Source organism: Harpia harpyja, chromosome 3 (assembly GCF_026419915.1).
Source record: "Harpia harpyja isolate bHarHar1 chromosome 3, bHarHar1 primary haplotype, whole genome shotgun sequence".
NCBI lineage: Eukaryota > Metazoa > Chordata > Aves > Accipitriformes > Accipitridae > Harpia > Harpia harpyja.
In genome coordinates this window covers 66,619,723-66,644,539 of record NC_068942.1, presented here as the reverse complement: position 1 = coordinate 66,644,539, position 24,817 = coordinate 66,619,723, and the positions used below count along the sequence as shown (strand labels likewise).

The 24,817-nt window shown below is 37.3% G+C and overlaps 1 protein-coding gene across 6 annotated transcripts in view; it reads left to right on the top strand.

Annotated features, from left to right (window-relative positions):
- Window positions 1-24,817, top strand: part of DICER1 (dicer 1, ribonuclease III) — a 73,913-nt gene that overhangs the window by 6,397 nt on the left and 42,699 nt on the right. For 4 of the 6 annotated variants that reach the window (XM_052783070.1, XM_052783071.1, XM_052783069.1 and 1 more), the window contains exons 2-4: window positions 12,318-12,383; window positions 13,304-13,404; window positions 24,532-24,724. In XM_052783070.1, coding sequence (XP_052639030.1) covers window positions 24,581-24,724 — 144 coding nt within the window. In that variant the 5' untranslated portion in view covers window positions 12,318-12,383; window positions 13,304-13,404; window positions 24,532-24,580. Of the gene's footprint in view, window positions 1-12,317; window positions 12,384-13,283; window positions 13,405-24,531; window positions 24,725-24,817 lie in introns of all 6 variants that reach the window. The other 2 variants (XM_052783072.1, XM_052783073.1) reach the window with 2 other exon arrangements.

Below are 24,817 nucleotides of genomic sequence, written 5' to 3'. Positions count from 1 at the left end.
AGCATCAGCCTCCTGAGTTGACTTATTTTGACACTAAAAAACATAGCAAACTGTGACTGATAGGGCAAGAAGCAGCTGTCTGTTTATACTTTCAAAAATCATAAATAAAAAATCAAGAAATGTATACCCAGGTATTCAAGTCCATAGGTTTATATGCTGAATAGATCAGTTCATTGTTTATTGTGTAATCAGAAAGGCTATGATTTAGTGAAATCTTCCTCTGAAGAAGTGTGGCTATACCATCTACTGAGGGATTTGAGAGGAAAGAGTTTGAGCTGTGACAGGTGACAAAGCTCTGGAGGAGGAGGTGTAGGTTTTGTGAAGGTAATGGGCAATGTAGGCCTGCATTCCTACCTTGAAGTAGTTCATTGAAAAAGGACTGGAAGAATGCCAAAAACATGAGCTCCCTGGGTCTTTGAAAGACATATGATCAACTTCCAGGAGATGAGTAATTTTCCTTATGGTAATCTTTGCATAGTTAATGCTCTGCTATGTAGAAGTGGAGAAGTGAAACTTGCCTTGATTAATACTAAATTGTCTGGAAAATGGTCTTCTCAAGACTATGTGTTGCCTCAACTGAATAGAAGGCAAGTTTTCAGTGACAAAATTAATGATTTGTTAAAACGGTCAACTGACTGGTGGTTATATCATTGGATGAGGGTCTACAAAGAATTACTGGATGATTTTAGGGCATGTAGTGACTGGCATAATGATGAAGCAGGTGCTGATTTCTGGCAGGCATTTTGAGTAGCATGCTAATAATGTTACTAATATATACATTGACTGCCAGCTATTAACAGTTGTTAAGATCTTTTATCGGTTCACCTTGTTATTGCTGTCTGTTGCCACTAGGTGTTTCCTTTTGCTGCATTCAAATAGTTTTGGACTAGACAGCAAGAAGTTTTGTTTCTGGAATTGTTAGGTTTATTGTCATTAGTGTAGCACTGTTCAGCAACAGTGGCGATAGAGAAGAGAAGCAGGTGTCTGGTTTTGAGTGACAGTCAAAAACCTGTTGAATCCAATTTGCTTGTTTTCTGTAAAGTAGGCAGTCTAGTGGCTGTCAAAATGGATGACAACTGTCTCCTCATGCCAGCTCTAATACTCGTCTGATCCCCATCAACTACTTAATTCAGCTTGCTGAACCAGCAGAAAACTTGCCTATGTCAAGAAAAAAAAAAAATCACTTGGTTAGTGTGCTGAACCATTTCCTCCCAAAGAGTTGGACAAGTGTCAAAGGTGTTTAGAGAAGGGAAGGAGCAGTGAGAATGGGGTTGCTTCATCTAGCACCAGGTTGCCATCGGATTGGATCTGCACTCTCGTGAAATCTAATTCCAAAATACTACTTTCCACTTGATTGTGTTCCTGTATGCATATTGATTTCTTTTCTCACCTATTAATTAAAATAATTGTTTCATATTTTTTTCAACCTTCTACTTTCTCACTTACTGTTAATAGCTGCTCTTATAAACAGGTGTATTATTATAGTAATCTTGTGGGTTTTGTGTATGAAAATCAGCTGTGGTAAATCCAGGATATGAACCAAAATGGGGGGGGAAAGCTTATGGTGTGTTATGAAAATGGAATAAAAATACAATTAGATTTAACTACATTTCTTTAGTGAGTACTATTCTGAAGTTTTAACAGCTTTTTAACAAAGGTAACAACCATCAGAAAGTGCAGAAATCAAGATGGAACACAGACTCTGGCTATTAGCTTGGGAAGTTCAGATCCGAAGTTCTGCCTAGTTTAAAACCTCTCATTTTTATCTAGAGGTGATTTGTAGTTGTGACTCCATAATTAGGGAGCTGTGCAAGAAACTGCTTAAAATTTCAGGACATCTTTTCCAGTTTTCCTCAAATGTAGTGATTATGTATTCCAAGATAGTAATATAATCAAATACAAATCAAAGCCTAATAACCTAAAAAATGAATGTTTTCCTCTATCCAGTTTTCTATTCTTCTGAAAGTGATGGGTTTTTTTGGTAATTGTGTGTTCAAGTTCTCAGGCATACTCTGATTAGCTTTAAAAGGTCTTGAAAGCAAAGTGGTTAGGCTTCAGTGAAGGAAAGGCAAATCACTGTCCTGATTTTAAAAAAACCCAACACAATCCACCAAACAAAAAAAACCCCAAACCAACCAAAAAACCCACATACATGGATACAAAACCCAAAACAAAAACAATCAAACAACTCCCTGGTTTGTTTACCACCAATATTGTAGAGATTTGTAATCCTTAATTTGAAATCAAAGCTTTAGGACCCCACACTATCCACCACAGAAGTCTTTAAATAATTATGTGGGAAGTTCAAAAGTAACAAGTTGGACTAGTTGAGAGAGGCAAGTCACCTTTGTGAATCAGGAAAAATTTCTGATTTTTCTTTTTCCCCCAACTTGATTAAGGTTCTCTTTCTTGCCACCCCATAAATTTGCTTTCAGAGTAGAACTGGGGGTGGGGTTAGGCTACACAAATTTTCCAGACCATGGCTTTTTCAATAGGTTAAGCTCAGTTTTATGGTGAAAATTGACTGCAGTTTTTGTTAAAATGTGTAATTGAATGGTGATAGTACAGTTAAGATACATTAAATCTTTGAGCAAGGATATCCAAAATGTAAACAATGTGCCTTTCAATGTTAGTTCAGCACTTAAAAGTGTGGGCTAAACTTTTGTACCCTGTTGGATTTATGGGATAAACAATATTTACAATTTTCAATTTACAGGCATACTTCTAAGCATATTAGTTGACTGTATATATAATTTTCATATGAAATAGTAGCCAATACTTAATGCAGGATTATTTGCAATTGATACTATGATCCTCTCTAGAGGGTTAATTAAAACAACAAAAGCAGAAAAGTTTAATATAAAATATTCATATTCTTTGAAAGTTTGCATTCTAATTAGGGGATATATGGTCATGGAGGTACTACTCAAAACAGTAAATCCTTTTCCTGTTAGGCATCCAAAGCGCACAGGCTATATCTCGAGCTGTAGTTTGACGTGCATTTTAGATGGCATTTCTGCCTAGAAAGAAAATATGTATGTGTCCCCACGTAGTGGTATTTGTTAAGCTTTATTGGTGCAAGCATTTCTGAAGGTGTATGCTAAAGTGGATTAAGGAGACTTAATTAATCTAAGAAAAAATTTTATTCTGTGTGATTTCTTTATTCTGTTATGGTCTGTCTCTAGATGTGGCCACAAATTACCTGGAAACAGTTGTGCCAGCCAGTGTAAGAGGGGGTTGGAGGCAGCATGTAGGTTAAAGAGTAAATAAAAGTGGTGCTCTTGTACGTATAGCGGTGCCATATTAAATGCATGTTAAGCTCTGATCTGGGAGCCTTTATCATACAGCATTTTGTCTTGCTGCTGAGTGAAAATGAAAGGAAAGTGATAAAATACAAAGTGATTTCCTGTATTTTGTCTACACCAGAGAGATCATATTTCTTTGGTGATTATTTTAGAAAAGTTTGACTGTACAACCAGACACAAATTTTTATGAGCATATTGGAGAAGGTAAGATGAAATACCAATCTGGTGAAATTATGGTATGTTAAACCTCTGCATATGCTCTGTGTTTAGTCCTACTAGAAGAGGAGTAATAAGGTCACTCTTCTCAGTGACAGCTTGCCCATAAGGGTTTAACACACTTTTACTTTTTGAATGAACTTCATTGCCTTAGTTGATTAGTCTCAGTTTCTCTAAGCTCTTGTCTGTGCAGCAGAGTCAAACTTTTTAAAACAATATACCTTTAAAATTTAATTCCAAAACTATTTTATATTGCAAGTCTTAAAGGCCTAGACTTATAGCCTGGGGGTTTTTTTTTGTTTAGTTTGGGTTTTTTTCACCAGTTAGTTTTAGTATGTGTTTGAAAGATGCTGGAGTAGCTTGAATTGGAAATTATGAAATCAGCCATTTTTGAATGAATTATATGTAGTTCCAGAGAAAAGGAAAGTTTTTGAGTTTTGGAATTGTATCCTACCTTCAGTAAATATCTGTCTATCCAGTCTTTAAAATGGTAAAAGCTAATTATGTATTTTTCCAAATAACAGTACTTTTGATTTTTGTTGTGCAAGAAAGGTGGTGTAATTCATCTGTTAACTAAAGAGAAGTGAGAGATTTTCTGTTGTTCAGGGTTGAGAAAGCAATCCTGAGGAAGAATTGGGAAACGTTTCAAATCTCCATTGAAAGTTAGGCATGTAATCTGCTTAAATCATTCTGAAAGTCATACCAATCAATTATCTGCCTCTTTAGGCATCTTGGTGCATCTGTTTATGCCTACTCACATAAGTCAGGTCATTAGCCGATAAAAGCAAATGATTAATCAATGAAATTGAAAGCCAGTTGTATTTAAATATTTATTTTGCATAATTTAAAGTTTTATTATTATAATTTTAATATACATTTGCATTGAGTTGTAAATTCTTTCCAAATACACAGTAACCGGCAGGGGGGGAAATTGTTATACATAATGGCATATACCAATTAGTAAGGTAGATGGTGTAATTACTTGAATGTTAATAATGGCTGGGACACTACTCTCCTAATTAATCAGATGCCTGTATTTGATAGTTGCAAATCAAGGTAAACAATATCAATATGGAAGCACTTGTTTCTAGAGAAGACTACAAAACCAAAATAAGTTTCTGACTGATAGAAAGGTTAGTTATATAAGAAACCTTATATGTAAGGTTTCCCAATATAAATCAAGATTAAAATAAGGGGTGTTAATGGATTCGATTTAATCAGACTTGCTGTAGTGGGATGTTAATGGTGGAGTAATTTACCTTAAAATGCTTGATATTGCCCTACTTTTAAACCAAATTATTTGGTATGTTAAGACTTTTAGTAAGGTGTTTTTTTTTTTTTAAAGCAGAAGTATGTCTACTTTTCCAAGACTTTGATTGCATTCATGTTTTTCTGGTTTGCTTCTAGAAACTTGCTCCTTTCCTTTGATTCCCTCATAACTAGATTGAGTTCTTTGTCATTTAAATGCTGGCAGTGTTTCTTCTAATCCTGCCTAAAAGGTTATGTATTCATTACAGCTGCTCTGCTGTCTATCCCCTTCTGTGCTGCTTCGTGGACATCTTCAGAGAGTCTGGATTTGGTTGACCGTAGGAGAACTACATAGTCAGTCTGACCTGCTGGAATTGGTCATCTGCAGGGTACTGTGAGGATAAATGAGGGCAAGAAGGTACTCCTAATCTAGTACTCATTGCTAAATGAAAGTATTGACGTGTTTGCAGAGCTGCCAAGATTGGAAGAATGATATGGTGATAACCACAAAAGATCGTGTGTGAATCTGTATTTTCTTTTCCCAAATTCAAAATGGTAGAGATGTGTTCTACTGCTTATCTGATTCTCCTGTCATCTCCCTGTCTTGTCTTGTCAATTGCCAGGATTTCTGCAGTGAATGTACCTGTATCCAGAGTAGAAGTTTAGGAGACCAGCAGAAAGGGGAGATAGTCCAGGCTCTGCTGTTGTAGCTGTCAGGTAGACCTTGCAGAACTGACTGGATTTTCTCTGAAAACTCAGAACTGATGACATAGTAAAACACCTCAAGTTTTTGCTGATGGTTGCTTGATGTTGGCTGCTTAATATTGCTGCAGTCAAGCAACCTGTATAATGTCTGCTATTATACTTCTGGTAATTAGATGATATTAGGCATAATGAGAGTTGGTTTGACAACTTCTGTGCAAACTACAGCTGATGTGGTAAGAACAGGACAGAATTCCTTCTTTTGCTTCATATTTTCTATTTTTTCATACTACTATTATTTGATAACCAGCTGTGGAGCTGGTAATACCAGGTAAAGCAAAATCTACAGTGATATTTTTAGAAAAGAGGCTCTACTGAAACCAGTATATTTGTGTTCTGACCTGAAAATGCAGTTCACAACTGATTAAATTACAGGACTATATCTTAGTGTTACAGAAGAGAGGAACCTCCTTCAACGGATGGCTGTGGACCAAGATCCTGTAGGAATGTCTGTCTTTCTGGTGCAATATTGTGCCAGTTGTCCAGACATGGTCTGGAATTGAAAGAACCATAGGAATATATTAATTCTGAGTTGTGCTTGGTAGAAGAGTTAGTTGGCAGGTGCAGTACTATATTAATTTAATTATATTGCTTCCAGAACCCAAACTAGTGTCAGAAACCTTCAACTGCACCGTTGACAGGGATTTAACTCCTTTAAAACCTTATTTCTCAGCCCTGAGTGGTTTTAGATAATAATATAGAAAAAGTGGAATTATTTAGCAATATTCCATTATCTTTGCTTATTATTGAGGCAGGTTAGAAGGAATGCCATACTCAGTAAACCACAACTGCTTTGATGTCTGGAACCATCCTTTCATTTGCATAGCTGGGAATGCTTTTGCTTATATGCAGGAATAACTTTCACTCCATTCTGAGAAACGAAGGGTAAAAAATTATCCTCCCCCTTTTTTTTAATGGTGGCTCTAGCAAAACAGCTTATTTCAGTTTTTGAAGCTTTTTTTATCATTCAAAAAGGAGGAGCAACTTTGATTTTTTTTTTTTTTTTTTTTTTAGCCACATAGTATGAATATCCATTACTATACATGTAATGTGCAGAGCTAATGTGAAAAATTGGACTAATGCTGCACTGGACTGAAAAGATTTTTAACTGTAATGTAGACTTGGCATTAGGCAAAGATACCTATTAATATATATTCAGGGAAGTCTCTCAAGGATACATATTTTTTCTCCAATTATTCTTTTTCATCTTGCATTTGTTCTGCTACTGTGGAAGATTGACAGATGGCTGAATCAGGAATGGGTCTGTTTTCTGATTTGTGTCTGTGCACTTAAAGTGTTACGGGTGCTTAGTTGCATCAGTATTGGAGCTAAGGGACCCTTACGAATGGTTACTTCCTAGCTCTAACATGGTAGGCTGTTTATCTGTTTGACCTTGTGCTAGCTTTCATAGTTCATCAGAATGTAAAAAGCTTTCAAAGGAGGAGAAAAAAAAACCTTAAATTTTGAAGCTTCTCAGTCAATGTTTAGACACACCTATGATCCCACATACTGGGGGAGGAACCTGTTTCAGTTGTATTTTGTGGATCTTGAATATTTTGATTTTTCAAAGTCAGTCATGATTCCATATTTACTCTTAAACCTAAGACTTCCATTTAAGGCACCTGTTAAAGTTTTTTTTTCTTAAATGAAAACTTTAAATTATACAGCACAAGATGAAGTCCTCAGATCTTTACAAACTGTTCCAGTTTTTCTTACCTATTGTTCAGGACTGAGAGTATACAACACTAGCATGTCTCATCACATACAGTTATTTTTTGCCACTTTACCTCAGATAAGGACTTCCGCTCTCTCATCACTACCTTTTCACCAAGTAAATTCTTGAATATATCTGAATCGGCTTCGGTATCATGTCAGTTGTTCTTGAAGGTCAACAGTGCTACAAATAACCTGTGATATGAAAATACTACATGAAGCTTCTGGCTTCATACAGTTAAAATGTAATATTTATGGCTTCTTACCAGCTTTGAACCCCAGGCAGTATGCAAATATGTGCTTCATTGGACAATATTGAAAAGTGAAGATGGATGCATTAAAATAAACAGAAATTGTTAATTGGTTTGACTTGCTGAAGTCTTACATTAGTTTGTTTAGCTGTAAAGAATGTAAAGGAATGGTCACGTTCTAACTGCATATATTTACATGGAGAGAAATATCTATCTATAAAATGCTGTAGCTTTTTAACATGATGTTCACTGTATTCAACTACGTATGTATAATCTAAGTAGCTGCTTCTATGCTGAGGCCTAATGCTTCAGTAGGATATAAAAGCCTCTGCCTTAAAGATGGCAGTTCTTTCTAGTTTGTCTCAAACAGAAAGCATTAATTACTACTGTTGAGGCAAAGGTCATTTATACTTTTATAAATAGAAAATTCAGAATAACTGGAATCTGTGCAAAGTGCTTCATGGTGCACAAAGTTTTTTAGCATTGGTCCATTACTGCTGCAGAATGTACTACGCTTGTTGATTTGAGATTGTCATCACGCAAATAATTAACACTGGCCTGGTTGACTCTCATATCTCTTTCTGGCTCTTCTGCACAGTAAATTGGTTAGCCAGATATTTAGGTTAAAATACTAAGAATTTCCTTTTCTAATGGCCTTTCCCAATTTGGAATTAATTTGGATCATTTTACAATCAGGCACATGTTATGATTGCGAGAAAAGAATACATGGGAAATTCTATTTTTCACCTTGTGTGAGAGCCTTTGCAACACTGTATTCCACAGAGCATTTTCATCTACACCTTTAGACATTCTTACATATTCTGAAAAAAATTGGTGGGCCTGTGGAAATGTCTTACCAATTACTCAGTTTTTTCTTCAATAAAATGAAAGAATCAATGAAGTATGTTGAGGTTTTTGTTCCCCCCCTTGCTTCTGGTGTTACCTCTCTGGAGGTTGGATTCTGTGGCATCTGAGCAGCTTTGAGCGTCTTCTGAATTTGGGAGTTAAAATAGTCTCTTTATACTACATATTTTTATGAACTTAATATTGACTTCATCCTAGCTTCACGTAAAAGAAAATTCCAGTAGTGTGCCCGCAAGTTCTTTGCAGGGAGAGAACATGTGCAGACGCATAGTGTAACTGGTAAGAAGCCTTTCTATTTTAGGAAGACAGATCAAAAACTACAAAGCCCAAGATGTAATTGGAGTAAATAACGTGCTAACCAGTACATAATACTTCCGTATTTTAAGGTTGCATTAGGATGAGTTAGTTTGCACTGTTAATAATAAATACATTCTTTTTTGAAGCTGAGCCTAACATTTGTACACTGATTCTTGGGTGATACATAAATTGATATTATGACCAACTATAGGAGATCTGAATTCTCATTTTAGACTTGGTGGAATTCTAGAGGGTGACTTAAGACCTGCAGATATTTGGGGTTTGCATCACACAATCACTGAATTCAGAGAAAGCCTTTTGTAATGTAGGACTCAGTAATTTTGGATGTTCTGGCACAGAGATAACAGAAAACTGTCAAACACCCATGCTTTGGGGAGCTTGACTTTTTGCCACATTGGAGAGAAAGGATTTATGTTTATGCAAATAATGGGATTGAAATCCCCACATGGGGTTATATTCAGGGGGCAGCTGCTGCTTTTACTTATCATAAGCAAGAATAATTGGTGTTTTTGGAACTGTACTTGCTTCACAGCTTGCCCCCAGATTGAGGAAGAGAGAAATCCCTGCCTTAATGTCTGCTTAATTGCTTTCCTGTCGAAAGACATAGGTGCCTGAAAGGCTTGAACATAACCTTTAAATAAACTAAATAATCACAAGTAAATAATTCAGTACCCAAGTAAAGGACCAAATGATAAATAAATTCACAGATATGGTCAGATATTAGCCCTTCTTGTGATATTGATATAATAATAGTATAGTTACCTATATAAATTAGGATCTATAAACTTGGCAGTGATTCTTCTGTGGGTTAGTTTTCAAGCAGCAGCTTGAAAAAAAATCGAATTAAATATTACGGGGAGTAATTCAATTCTGATTGCTGTTAAATCTATTAAATGTGTTTCAGAGTGTTAATATAGCTCAGATTTTTTTTATTTAGAGAGATGTGTCCTGAGTGTAATTCTTTTTCCTGACTTCCATTGAGAAGGCTTAGTTCCTTGGATGCTAAGAGTATTTTGTTTTGGAGTTAATCTGAGGTAGTATGGAGTTTGTACTGTGGTTTCTGACTAACTTTATTGTTTGTACTATAATAAACCAAAGAAAAATACTTGAAATTAAAGGTTGCTGGAATAACACATGGAAGAGAAGGAAGAGTCCCTTTTTATAGTCGTGCCTTCTCCCCCCCCAGCATCTGCTACCAGCTGTAATTAGAGAGAGACAGGATGCTAGCCCAGGCAGACTTTTTCCTCCCAATCATAATGGTAGTTTTTACCTTACCCCCTCTGATGCTATAGGACTTTGATTCGTGCTGGAATTCATTTGTATTTGCATGAAGCTAATTCACTTCATCATAGCTTTGTTGTTGAGCTTAAGAGTCCAATTGCATAGATCTTGCAAGATAAGAACTTCATTTTCAAGTTGTTAACAGTTTGAATAATGGCTTAATTAAATATTAACATCATTATTGGGATGGAGGGGATAGTTGTTTAATTTCAAATGTAGAAGATGTTGAAGAGCAAAAACATTGATAGTCTGTTTCAGATTAAGACTGTTGCCTGTAATGTGTCAGTAGGTCTTTTGCTGCAAATTTCGGTCCTCCTTTTTCTGACAATCTTTTTTTAATAGCAACAATTAGGTGTCATATTAACATGATTATTTTCAAATACTGAATTACAAAACCAGGAAATAAAAATAAAACCTGTTGATATATTCTTCTGCATACTCTTTGATATATTTGGATACTTGGTTTTTGTATTAGCAAATGTTTAAGTAGCAGATAGCCAAGATACTTCAATTTCGTGGCTGAGATTTGCAGGTAGTGGTTGCTTGCAGGTTTCTAGAGCACTGGAGATTTGCAGAAGTGACTGGTGTATCACTCCTTGGATGCTTCTCTTGATGTCTTTATAGGAGCTGATTTTTTTTTTTTTCATGTTTTTGCTTTATTCTTTGAGTATTTGATGTGTTTGTGGTGCGTCTAGTTAAATGCTCCAAATGGCTAGTTATCTTGGAACTCTCACCTTCTACCTTGTAGATAAAATATGTGAATGTTGAGTTCTTAATAGAAACCTTTTTAAAAAAAAAATATGGTGGCGTTACTGTTCAATAGAAGACATTCTAGAAATCTAATTTTTAGCAATGTCAGTGTCAGTAATTTTTCCTTTTTGACCCTTTTGCTTTCTTTTAACAAGATCCCCAGTCACTGTAGAGTAAAATGAGATTTTTCTTCTTTCTTTTTTTTTTTTTTTAAATGTGGTAAAAAAAAAAAATCTTGTCAGATTGGACTCCAATGTTACAGTTGTTAAATGCTGGAGTAGTTGGTTATGTTATTTGCTGTGGTAACCCCTAGCTGTGTCTATTGTTTGGCTGGGATCATTGGCAAGCTGCAGATGCCTTTGGCCTGCAGACGGGAAGGATTGGCCGTCTACTGCAACAAGCTTTTGTCTAAGTGGGTGCACCAACACCATTTAGATGCTAATGTGATATAAGCTCGCTGTTTTGTACTAGAACTTGACTGCATCTCAGGAATGTGGCCTGTCTGGTTTTATGTTGGCTTCGGCATTAAAAGGGCCTACTGTAATTCATGTCTGCCAATCGATTAAAGCTGCAATCTTGTGTTTTATGGCTTTGATGTGCCAAAGGAAATTGTTGGGGTTGGTGGAGAATTACATACTTTTTTTGATTCTCCCAGATTTTACCTGCTGATCTGTATGCTTTTTGTTTGCCATCTACGATTAGGGAAAAAAGTAAATTTGCTATGTGAAGCCATGTATGGTGTTAGCTTTACTGACAGCGTTGAACTATTTTTTCTTCTGTTCATGTTTGTTATATGGTGGGGTGACTAAAGGCTGTCTGTATTGTTCCTTTCTGCTTTTCTTGCAAATATAAAGTGCAGTATATTTCTGTATTTTTAGCAGAGGTGTGATAGTTTTCTGTTGTTACGCTATTTTCTGGTTCAGTGGAATACATATTCTGGTTCATGTTCTAGAGGTGGTGAATAAATGAATAACCTAGGCATAACAGTTATAATAAACTTAAGTCTAGTCACTGCATCTTAGCAGCAAGTTGCTGTATTTTGTGCAGAAGAAAAGGATGTGTGTATAGTGCAAACACGAATTTAAAAAGTAGCCCTGGGAATAAAATTTTCATAGGTCTATTTTGTATATGAATGCAGTACTCATCAGATTTTCTGTGCTGTGCTCCACAAATATTCTTGTTGTAAAATAGAACAATAACTGTTTATTTTGTTTTCTGGAAACACATAAGTTATTTAAGTTTTTTTTTTTTTTTAAATGTGTTGAATGATAAGTTTCTTCAAGTTTTCATTACTGTATTAGGTGAAACATGCGTGGAGGGAGCACAGGGGAGGAAAACGGTAAATCTGGTTGGACTCAACTAGCGATTAGTTTAGCAGATAAAACAAAATATGCAAATATCTCCTGAGCGCTCTTAAGGCTGATCTTTCAGACACTGACTGTCTGTATCCCTAGCCAAAAAAGGACATATGATAATTAGATTTTGGAGGACCATGTGCTGTTGCTACAGAGCTAAATATTAAAATGCAAGAAAGCAGACTACCACATGGCACAATTGATTTTTATGGCAGTTCATGTTAAAATGCTCTCTTTTTTATATTGCCTTTTAGGTTACCTAGGGTGAAACAAAATTACAGGCTTGGAGACTCTGGAAAAGCTCAGCATCAGCATTTGAGGTAAAAATGAACATACTGAAGTAATCTTGGGAGTGTCCTTCTTGTTAACTTTGTGGAACTGATTGGAGTAGAAATTTTCATCAAGATCCATTCAGCATTTAAGTTTTCAGTACTGATTTTAAAAAAATTGACTTCAGAATCTCTCTTTTTAGGTCTGGGAAAACTCATACTTTAGGTGAATATATCGCGTAAATATTTTAGAGCTTTGAGGACATTGTAGATCTGCTTAGATATGGTATTTTTGGTTTAAGTTGTAGTTGTATAGAATGACTAATATATCTATGAAATTCTTTGTCATGTCTTTCCTACTTTTACTTGTATAGCTAAATGTATTTTTATGCAAATCACCACCTTAATTGCACAATATTTTTATTTTTATTAAAAAACGTGTTAATGTACTTAGGAAGAAATGGTTATTGTTTTTTTTCATGAGTTTACTGTATTAATTGCGGCTTCAAATTGAAATACTGTACAGAAGTTTGAATTCTGATTTTTTTTTTCTTTTTAAATGTTTAACTCAAGTGAAATGAAAGTACATGTGCATGGAAAAAGCAGTACAATTGTACCAAACATAGTAAAATTATGTAGAACATACTACTCTTGTATTTCTCACATGAACCAGTTATTAATATTAATCATAGTAACCTGTAAAGAGGATTAGGGAAGTTCGCTTTCCTTGCACATTTAAACTACCAAAAATTAGCTTTTAAATCACTCTTAAATTTTTATTTCTAATACTAAACTAAAATAATTCATGTTCAGGATGGACTTAAATAGTTCATTTTCTGTCAGCAAGTTACAGTGTGGGGTTGACACATCTAAATGTTTATAAGCAACTGAATTGCCACAATTAACCCTGCTATGGTAGTTCCCTTTTCAAACCATTTTTATAGTTCATAGGTTTTGTTGTTGTTTTTAAGAGCCGAAGCTTGCAAATTATGTGATTAATCTACAAGCTGATACCATGATGTCAAAATGCAGTTCGGGAAGCATAAACACAGAGACTGCGGAAATTAAAACGGTAAGACTATGCTTTGTAGTATGGGAGAAGCAGGTTTTTATGTATCACTTCACTGTATTCTCCTATTTTATATTTAAAGCTTCTTCAGGACCTTAGAGTAAAGCAACTTCTGTGTGTGAGGTTATAGAATTTTACTGTGAACTTTTTTGGAAAGAATAATGAAACTAGCTACTTTATTCTATCCATAGATTGTTAGATACAGCAGTGGCAGAGATAAAAAGATGTTTGTCATGAAACACATGCTGTGATACTTCTTATGAAGCTGAATATGATTAGAAATGTATTCATTTTTTTGAAAGGATGTGTGTGTTTAAATATTTCTTGTGGATTTTGTATTCCGATGTGGTTGTGTTGGTGAAATACAATCAATTTAAAAAAAAAAAAAAAGTGCGAAGAGGGGAGGTACGAAGAGTTGGAATTAGAATTGAATTTCTATGTTGTTCCAGATAGGAGATACAAAGTAAATGGTGAGGAAAGTAAATGACAGGTAAATTGTTAAGGCCTTAGTTTAAATAGTATGCTTCAGTTTGAATTACGAGTTCAGCAAAAACAGGAAAAGAGGCTATCTGATTAAAGCTATGTAGAAGAAAAATTGATATGTAGTTTGATAACATAGGGAAGACAGATGTATCTAGTTTCCCTGGTCCTCACCTTGCCTTGCATCTTAGGTGCCGTGCACTTTACGTTGTAGCTTTTGTCCTCTGTGTTAAGGAGGTGAAAGAAGAGGAATCTGCATAGCACCCGTTCTGCACCACTGATTAAGCAACTACATAGTTAGGACTGTTGTACAGGGCCTTATACACATCATTTTAAAAAATGAAATAGTTTGTCCCAGAATCTGGCTGCATGTCTGTATTTGTTAAAGGAAAAACATCCCCTTTCTAAACTTTTATTCTGAATGCCTCATGTACTGGTGTCACACTAGATATGCTAGAAAAGTGATTTTTGTTTTCACATTCTATTTCTGTACTGGTAAATACCCTACAGCCCATGTATGTTATGCTGGTATATAGTGGTATAATCTTTTTGCTTTAGAGACTGTTACAACATACAGCAGCATAACTTGGGTGTGAACTGTGTCTTGCTAGCTCTGTTGGTAGAGCTAGACTAATTGCAATGGAAAGCGTTTATTAGGCTTTTGCCTCAAATCCAGGTTTGGTCATACTGGTGACTGAACACCAGATGAGGGACTTAAGGGTTTGTGCGTTTTTCTGAGCCTGTTAAGTGTCATGTCATACTCCATTTCTCTCCTATATACAGACATGTAGGAGGAGTCTGCCAGGAATTCCAGCTCTTAACTATACCGTACTGCTTGTAAAAATGCTGCAGAAGCAGTTCGTTCAAATGTAGAGCCTCAGTGTAATCTTCATTTAATAAGCTCTTTAATGAAACTTTTATGAACAACAGAAAGCAGCCTTTGCTGCTTTGGTATGTCTTACTTTGCTATTAGAGGCCAACGTTCTGCTTTTGCTGTTAGACTGGTTCTGTATCAGAAAAATAGAACAAATAAAATTCTTCTAGATCAGGATGAACATTTACAATGAATATTGATGATTGTGCTAGGGAAACCAGTGAAGCTTGTTCTTATAGGAATGCTTACATTTGAGCTTTGTAAGCATTTATGCATTCTGTTTGCCCTTCTTTAAAGGGAACAGATCTGAAATACGGTTTTGGTTTTTTTTTTTTCCCTTTAAGAATATTGTAAGATCAAATATAAAAACTGCTGTTAGGCAAACTTTGAAGGATAACAGATAAGGAGTGTCTCATGCAGCTGTGTTGTATGTTAAAGATAGCATAATATAAAAGAGATTTCTGATTCATCTTATTGAGTAATATTTTTTGACAGTATTGCCTTACTTAGACCTTCTGGGCTGAATGATGTTGTTCAGAAACTTTGAATTCTGAGTTGGGAGCAGAAATGTCAATGCTTAATTTTTAAAGTATCCTAGATATTGGCTGCTGAATGAAGGTGGGGGGGATGGGGACACAACGACACAACTTTTCCCATGAAAATGAAACTTTTTCACTTGTTTCTGAGATGTTTGAGTTTGGGGCTTTTTTTTTTTCCACATAAAAACTGGGTGTGTTTGGTTTGGGCTTTTTAAGTTCTTTACCTTAACTTGGGCAAAAACAACTCTCGCCACTGAATGTTTATAGTGTAAGTAGAAGTCACTTTACTGCAGACTTCTGCAGTAATTGGTATAGAACATCCTCAGCGAATATTTTACATTTTGTAAATTAACATTTACATTAATTTTCTACTTTGTATTTTATATTTGTAATATTTTATGGTTTTCTTTTTATTTGTTCCTCTATTATCCAAGTAAGAATTTTCTGCGTTGGATCTTTCGGCAAGTCAATGTTTCATGTAGCATTTGGACATAAAACTTACTATAAAGAATGCGATATTCACACTCTTTAGGTGTTCATGTAAGAGAATATTCAAGCAGCAAGATTCTATTCATATTTTTTGTATAGATTGTGATTTGTTTACTTCAGAGTATGTGGATTTTTTTTTTCTTACCCCTTGAGACTTAACTTTTTTTTTGGCTGATGCTGAGCGTGTTTTCAGAGAATAAATTAGACATTCCTGGACAAAGACGAAAACCTACAGCATTAGAAATAATTTTTGTATCACAAGGATTATGCTGGGTACAAATTTACAAATAAACATTGGTGAAGAAAGCAGATGAAATATATTGTGTATGGCAGTAATACATTTTTCTTGTTAATAGGAGATAGTTGTAGTTTTGCATTAACTTGGTATGAATATAGCACATACTATGCAAGCAAATGGTGGTAAAAACTTGAAAGATGTATCCCCAGGGCTCTAGTCTCTTCTCTGTTTACTTCAGAGTGTCATTCTGTAAATGTTTTAAATAGTCCTTGGAACAGGACTAGATCCAGGATGTCTTACTTCAGGTGAGTGCCCTACTTGGTTTGGCTTGTATTCCTTAGTGTTTCCTTGAAATTTTTTTGTGCACTAAGGGACTGCTTCAACTTGGATATAGTCCTGTGACTAAAAAACCTACACCACAGTTACAGAATTATTGTAGACGAGAAGAAACCGCTATTAAACGTTGCTGGCTGTTCATTCCCAACCTTGTGCCCTTCTGAAATAAAGTTCTTTAAATGATAGAACAAGGGATTAGTTTTAGCTGTGCAGTTCACTGTCTGTTCACATAAATGTGCATTAAAGTAAGGACATCAAGTTGTGGATTTTGCTGTTAAAATTATCAAGATTGATGGCCATAAAACTGGACTTTTCAGTATTATTTTAGTAGAACAGATAAGCTTGGGCACTGTGCTGCTTTGTCCAGCTTCTGTAACCTAGTCTAAAGCCACAGGAAGCAGGACTTGTTTCCTGTGTTTATCCCTCCATATTCAGCTTCAGCAAGTTCTTACAGTTCCTTGTTCTATCAATTTGCAAAATAACGCAGTGGTTAAAGATAGAACATCTTAGCAGGTGTCTTTGTTACTGTGCTGGTTTTGGCTGGGATAGAGTTAAATTTCTTCATAGTAGCTGGTATGGGGCTATGTTTTGGATTTGTGCTGAAAACAGTGTTGATAATGCCGAGATGTTTTTGCTACTGCCGAGCAGAGCTTACAGAGTCAGGGCCTTTTCTGCTTCTCAGCCCACCCCACCAGCGAGTAGGCTGGGGGTGCACAAGAAGTTGGGAGGGGACACAGCTGGGACAGCTGACCCCAACTGACCAAAGGGATATTTCAGACTATATGATGTCATGCTCAGCATATAAAGCTGGGGGAAGAAGGAGGAAGGGGGGACGTTCAGAGTGATGGCATTTGTCTTCCCAAGTAACCGTTACTTGTGATGGAGCCCTGCTTTCCTGGAGATTTCTAAACACCTGCCTGCTGATGGGAAGTAGTGAATGAATTCCTTGTTTTGCTTTGCTTGTGTGCACGGCTTTTGCTTTACCTGTTAAACTGTCTTTATCTCAGCCCACAAGTTTTCTCACTTTTACCCTTCTGATTCTCTCCCCCATCCCACCAGGGGGGAGTGAGTGAGCAGCTGCGTGGTGTTTGGTTGCTGGCTGGGCTTAAACCATGACAGTTACTCACAGTGGCTGAGCAGGACTAGTTTGGGCTTTTTTCTGCTTCCCTGTTAGCTAGTTTCAGTTAGCTAGGTTCAGTTGACTTCTGTCCACAAATTCTGAACACATGTACTTACATGTCAAATGTTTTCAATTTAAAATCTGTTCTTCAAGTAGATGTGTTTTTTCCCTTTTTATTTCTAGATGGTCCTGTACTGCTTTTCTTTTACTGAAGAACTTGATATTCTTCTTGCTGTTGAAATACTTAGAATGATACAATTACTTCATTATTCTGGCTTACTCCCATAATAATGTTGACATTGATCTTGTCAGATCTCATGTACTTCCAATACAAATAATACAAATGAAGACTAGGAGACTTTAGCACAGCAAGAAGTAGCATTGATGGTTTAGGGAGGAGTACTTTTTCTTTTTACCCGAGTTAGCATACAGTGGGAGGGAATTTAAGCTACTTCAAATGTGTTCTGCCTCATGCGAGCTTAACTCTGTTATTTTGCTAATTCATAGAACTATAGAATGCTTTGGATTGGAAGAGACCTTAAAGATCTTCTAGTTCCAACCCCCCGGCCATGGGTAGGGACACCTTCCACTAGACCAGGTTGCTCAAAGCCCCATCCAGCCTGGCCTTGAACACTTCCAGGGGTGGGGCATCCACAGCTTCTCTGGGCAACCTGTTGCAGTGCCTCACTACCCTCACAGTGGACAATATCTCCCTCATATCTAATCTAAATCTACCCTCTTTGAGTTTAAAGCCATTCCTCTTGTCCTTTCAGTACATGACCTTGTAAGAAGTCCCTCTCCAGCTTTTCTGTAGGCCCCCTTTAGGTACTGGAAGGCTGCTATAAGGTCTTCCCAGAGCCTTCTCTTCTCCAGGCTGAACAACCCCAACTCTCTCAGCCTGTCCTCACAGGGGAGGTGCTCCAGCCCTCTGATCATCTTCATGGCCCTCCTCTGGACTCACTCCAACATGTCCATGTCTTTCTTCTGCTGGGAGCTCCAGAGCTGAATGCAGTACTTGAGGTGGGGTCTCATGAGAGCAGAGTAGAGGGGCAGAATCACCACCTTTGACCTGCTGGTTACATTTCTTTTGATGCAGCCCAGGATGCGGTTAGCTTTGTGGGCTGCAGACACACATGGCTGGGTCATCCTGAGCTTCTCATCAACCAACACCCCCAAGCCTTCTCCACAGGGCTGCTCTCAATCCATTCTCCGCCCAGCCTGTATTTGTGCTTGGGATTGCCCCGACCCATGTGCGGGACCTTGCACTTGGCCTTGTTGAACTTCATGAGGTTTGCACAGGCCCACCTCTCAAGCCCACCTCAAGGTCCCTCTGGATGGCATCCCTTCCCTCCAGCATGTCAACAGCACCACACAGCTTGGTGTCGTCAGCAAACTCACTGAGGGTGCACTCAATCCCACTGTCTGTGTCGCCAACAAAGATGTTAAACAGCGCTGGTCCCAATACCAACCCCTGAGGAACACCACTTGTCCCTGGTCTCTGCTTAGACATCGAGTTTTTGACTGCAACTCTTTGAGTGCTACCATCCAGCCAATTCCTTATCCACTGAGTGGTCCATCCGTCAAATCCGTGTCTCTCCAATTTAGAGACAAGGATGTCACGCGGCACAGCGTCAAATGCTTTGCACAAGTCCAGGTAGGTGACATCAGTTGGTCTTCTCTTATCCACCAGCACTGTAACTCCCTTGTAGAAGGCCACCAAATTTGTCAGAGACGATTTGCCCTTAGTGAAGCCATGTTGGCTGTCACCAGTCACTTCCTTATTTTCCACGTGCCTTAACATAATTTCCAGGAGGATCTGCTCCATGATCTTGCCAGGCACAGAGGTGAGACTGACTGGCCTGTAGTTGCCCAGGTCCTCCTTTTTTTCCCTTTTTAAAAATGGGGGTTATGTTTCTCCTTTTCCAGTCTGTGGGAACTTCCCTGAACTGCCATGACTTCTCAAATATGATGGACTGTGGCTTAGCCACTTCATCCGCCAGTTCCCTCAGGACCTGCGGATGTATCTCATCAGGTCCCATGGACTTGTGCATCTTTAGGTTCTTAGGGTGGTCTTGAACCTGATCTTGTCCTACACTGGGCGGTTCTTCATTCTCCCAGTCCCTGCCTTTGCCTTGTGCGACTTGGGCGGTGTAGCTGGAGCACTTGCCAGTGAAGACTGAGGCAAAAAAGTCGTTGAATACCTCAGCCTTCTCCATATCCCAGGTAACCAGGTCTCCTGTTTCCTTCCGGAGGAGGGCCCACATTTCCTCTAGTCTTCCTTTTATCACCAACGTACCTACAGAAGCTTTTCTTATTGCCTTTGATGTCCCTGGCCAGATCTAAGTCTGTCAGGGCTTTGGCTTTCCCAGCCTGATCCCTGGCTGCTCAGACAATTTCTCTATTCCTCCCAGGCTGCCTGTCCTTGCTTCCACCTTCAGTAGGCTTCCTTTTTGTGTTTGAGTTTGTCCAGGACCTCCTTGTTAATCCATGCAGGCCTCCTGGCGTTTTTGCATTTCCTATTTGTTGGGATGCGTTGCTCCTGAGCTTGGAGGAGGTGATCCTTGAATATTAACCAGTTTTCTTGGGCCCCTCTTTCCTCCATGGCTGTATCCCATGGTACTCTGCCAAGCAGATCCCTGAAGAGGCTAAAGTCTGCTCTCCTGAATATGGTAGTGAGCTTGCTGTGCGCCCTCCTCGCTGCCCTAAGGATCTTGAACTCCACCATTTCATGGTCACTGCAGCCAAGGCTGCCTTTGACTCACATTCCCCACCAGCCCCTCCTTGTTGGTGAGAACAAGGTCCAGCATAGCACCTCTCCTCGTTGGCTCCTTGGAGAAGCAAGTTATCATCAGCGCATTCCAGGAACCTCCTGGATTGTTTATACTCTGCCGTGTTGTCCTTCCAACAGATACCGGGGTGATTGAAGTCCCCCCTGAGGACGACCAGGGCTTGTGAAGGTGAGGCTGCTCGTATCTGTCTGTAGAGGGCCTCATCTGCTCAGTCTTCCTGGTTGGGTGGCCTGTAATAGATCCCCACTACATTGTCACCTGTCCCTGCCCTTGCTTTAATCCTACCCATAAGGTCTTGGTTGGCTTCTCATCCATCCCCGGGTGGAGCTCCATGTAGTCCAGCTGGTCATTGACATAGAGGGTGACAGCCCCTCCTCATCTCTCCTGCCTGTCCTTCCTAATGAGCCTGTATCCTTCCACTCCAACACTCCCGTCATAGCAGCCGTAGCAGCCATCCCACCGTGTCTCCATGATGCCAGTAAGATCATAGCCCTGCAGGTATGGGCAGTTTATCATAGCTAAATTCTCCTTTTTTTTTTTTTTTTTTGTCAGATTGCAGGGTAATAACAGTATGGTTAATAGTGGCAGGCAACGTTGTTTTGCTTGTGCTTACTTTTAAAGTTACAAATGCATATGTACTTCTTCCTTTGCAGTTCAAAGGGTTTTTTGAGAATGCTTTTTGATCTTGAGATGCTTTTTGATTTGAGATGATTGTACTTTAGGGCAGGTCTTTCATGAAGATACACAAACCAAAATTGTAGTTGAGAGTATAAGTTGTTTCACAGCTCTTCCAGATCAAGCTGCAACCATATGTAAGTATGAATCCCCTTGCTTCTTGCAGTGGGGTAGCTAACCTAATATCACTGTCATGAAGTGTGTAGCAAAGGAGATATGCTTATTTGTGAATATTAGATCCTATACTTGTTTCTTGTTAACAGCCTTCTCAAATAAGGTTGATTTTCTTTCCTTAATTTCCTCCTGGTGATGTGATATAGGTATTTTATATGTTTTCAAAGTTGTATTTATGATTTGGAAAAAAACCAAAATAGGTGGAACAGTAAATGAAGAGGAGGCACTGCTGATGTAAAGTGATATATAAAACTGAAGTGGCTGGGCTTAAATACAAGAATGATTGGGGAATTGACTTTAGCTTTTATTATGCAAAAGGTTTGGGTTTTTTTTTTTTCCTGGTCCCTTCTAGTCTTGAGCAGTTATGATGGCTGTGACCAGGGCTCATTTTAACAAAGCAAACACTTGTGTTGCCACATGAGTTGCTATATGTGAGTAGAGAAACATTCCTGAGACCATTTCAACAAAATACTGTAGTCATGATAAAGATTTTTGTATCAAAGGATTTTTTTTCATGTTACCAACTAGCATGTTACTCAGTGGAATATAAAAAGAGAAGCTAGATATATTGAAGTATTAAAGGGGAGCTTCATCTGTAAGCTGGGGTGGGGGAGTCGGGGACGACACGCATTTCCCGATGTTTTCTCCCTTCTCCCCTGCTCTCATATACCTAAGCTGTTAGTTCATACAAAAGCTTCACTTATGTTAGCAGTGCCCAGAATTCCCAGATGCTTTCTACCAGTGGCTGGGGAATATTGTGTATTATGCTACTGTCCTTGCCATGTGACAGATTTCATTTGATTAGTCACATACTGATTAACATCAGTACATTTGATGTGCAAATGCTCAGTAGGTCAGAATGTCAAGGATGATCATCTTCGCTACATGCAGCTATATAGCACATACACATCTTTCCTGTTGGTTGTCTCCCGTGACCCAGAGCTGTGGAGACCCAGTGGAGGAACAGCCATGAAGCCACTAGTTCCAAAGAGGCATTGAACCAAAACATCTCTTATTTGTGCCAGATTTGAATGCTCTATAAAGTTACTAATTGAATTGTTAGAATAGGACCTGTATGTGCTTGTATGCATTGTTTGAAATGTACAAAACCAATTTAAAAATCTATATGAGTCTTTTTGTATTATAACTGAAATGAGTAATGATATATTACTGATTTTATGATGTGTGTAGACTATGTTGTTTTCTATTTGCAGCTAAATAAAGCAATATCATTGATCCATTTTATTTATTTAGATAATCTGAAAGACTCAGGCTGAAATGGTAGCTTAGGTTACAGGACTGAAAAAGTAAATAAGATTTGCATGAGTTTGGAGATTCATTCAAAAGCAACTGAAAAAAAAAGTCAGATGAAATGTCAGGAGCATTCTTTAATATGTCCTGTGAAAATGTACATTCATTCCTTTGTTTTTTTCCTAAACATTTGAATAAATCTTTTCTTTTTGGAGTCTTCTCACCCTGACAGTTTCTGTGAAGCTCAGATTAAAATACCAGACAAGATTCCAGCAATATCATCACAGTTCTCTTAGTAAAGAAATCCTGTTTTTGATGGAGGGGAAACTACATTGATTGCTGAGCCAAAGACCCAGAAGTTACGTTTACCCTCTTTCACTAAGTAGCATTTACTACTGAATGTTTGACTTCAAAAGAGAAATAATTCTTTATTATGGAACAGAACAATGATACTTCAACTTAACCACACTGTCCTTCAGGACTCCCCCTGTTCCTTTGGAAAAACTGAGACAAAGCTCTATCTCTGACTACTTTCTATGAAGTGGGATTACTTCTGCATGAATCTGCAAGAGGAGTGACCATGTGATTCAATGTATCGCCTTCTCTTTATTTTACAAGATATACCTGAGATGGAAAACTAGAGAGAATTGGTTTAATCTCTTTTGTCAGAGCTTCCCATAGTTATTTATACTAGTTAAGTTAGAATATAAATCAGTGTTTAGACATGGCCCAAATTATAATATTTAACTTAAAAATGTGAATATACCACAAAGAGCTACAATGTTTTATTAATTGAAGACTATGTTAAATAAAATTTCATCTTGGTACAAAAATAAATGAATACTTTTAAATTGTACTGCTTTATTTGTAATCTCTCAAAGCAGTTATTTCTCATAACCATTAGTGGTTAATATTTTCTATTAGATATCATATCATACTTTTCTTAGTTTTTTGTTCCCTACTGCACATTTGCAAAACTTAACCAACTTTACTGTTATATAGAAAAGCAAGGACATTTCTATGCAATAGGATGATAATTAGCTTTTCCTCATGAATTTCTAATGAATGATTAAATTTGAAAGCATTGTCATTTTTATGTATTTCTCATTTTGAGATTGATGCTAAAATGAATATAGAGCATCTAGGAATTTTGAGGAAAACTAACTTTTGAAAATACTGTTTTGTTGACTCGGGTACGTATCTGATTTGAAGGGGGGAAGTATTCAAAATGTCTTAGATTGGATGCACTGTTTGTGTTGCACTTCAGCAATATTTTTCTATATCGTCGGGCCTTAATCAGTTTCCCTGGGCAAGGTAGATTTGATTTTTTTTTTTCCTTTTTTTTTTTTTTACCTTGATTATTCCTGACAGATAGCAAACACTTTAAAAAACCCCTGAGTGATGAGGACTTCATAGGCTTAGTAGGAAAGTGTTTTCTAGTGTGTAATTGTCATCAAGTTGTGAATGGTTGATTTGTTTATCAATTAGAATATCTTTCTGGAAATTGGTGGTTAACCTGATAAGGGTCCGTTTCTCCATTAGTCCGTATCAGAATCATCAGCAATTATTTGTAATACTTCTGCCAGTTCCTTAAATAGTTAACCTTATCAGAATCTGTTGATTTGAAAATACTGATGTTCTTGTGTAGTTATTATTCTTTCCCTTCTGATTAGGATAAAGTTCCTCTTGCATGTGTATATGTAAAACTTTAACTGGCCATAGGGACTTTCTGGTTGGAAAGAAAAATGGAAAATGTGATACTTACTTATGCCTGTGCTCTAGAAAATCAATCTTTTTCTTTCTTGAAGTAAAGCTAAAAGAGCTTTATTTTTTTTAATTTGTTTTTAAAGATATTTTAAATGGTATTCTGTCAGAACATAAATGGAACTCTATTCTGAAACGTATTTGCGTAAATCCAAATGCCTAGAATGAACTTTGCCATGTAAAGTACAGCTCCTTTGGAATTTCTTTGGTACTTTGATAAACACACATCTTTAAGTTGAAAAGTGCCTGTAAATTTAAAATTAACATTTTCTGCTGAAAATAGTATGACATTTAGCACTTAGTGGAAGTAAAATCAAGTAATGTCCTCTTCTTAGAATAAATTTTCTCTTCTTGCTTTATATTGTGACTGTATCTAATACTGTTTCTTTTTCTTCTCATAGTAGGCTGTGCTGGAACAAAAATGCAATGAAAGAAACACTGGATGAATGAATGAAAAGCCCTGCTTTGCAATCCCTCAGCATGGCGGGACTGCAGCTCATGACCCCTGCTTCCTCCCCAATGGGTCCATTTTTTGGACTACCATGGCAACAAGAAGCAATTCATGATAACATTTACACACCAAGAAAATATCAGGTACTAGTGATAATACTAATACAGTAATGTCAAGAAAAAGTAAAATTAAATCCATTAACTTAATAGAAAAAGAACCAGAGTAGAAAAAGAACC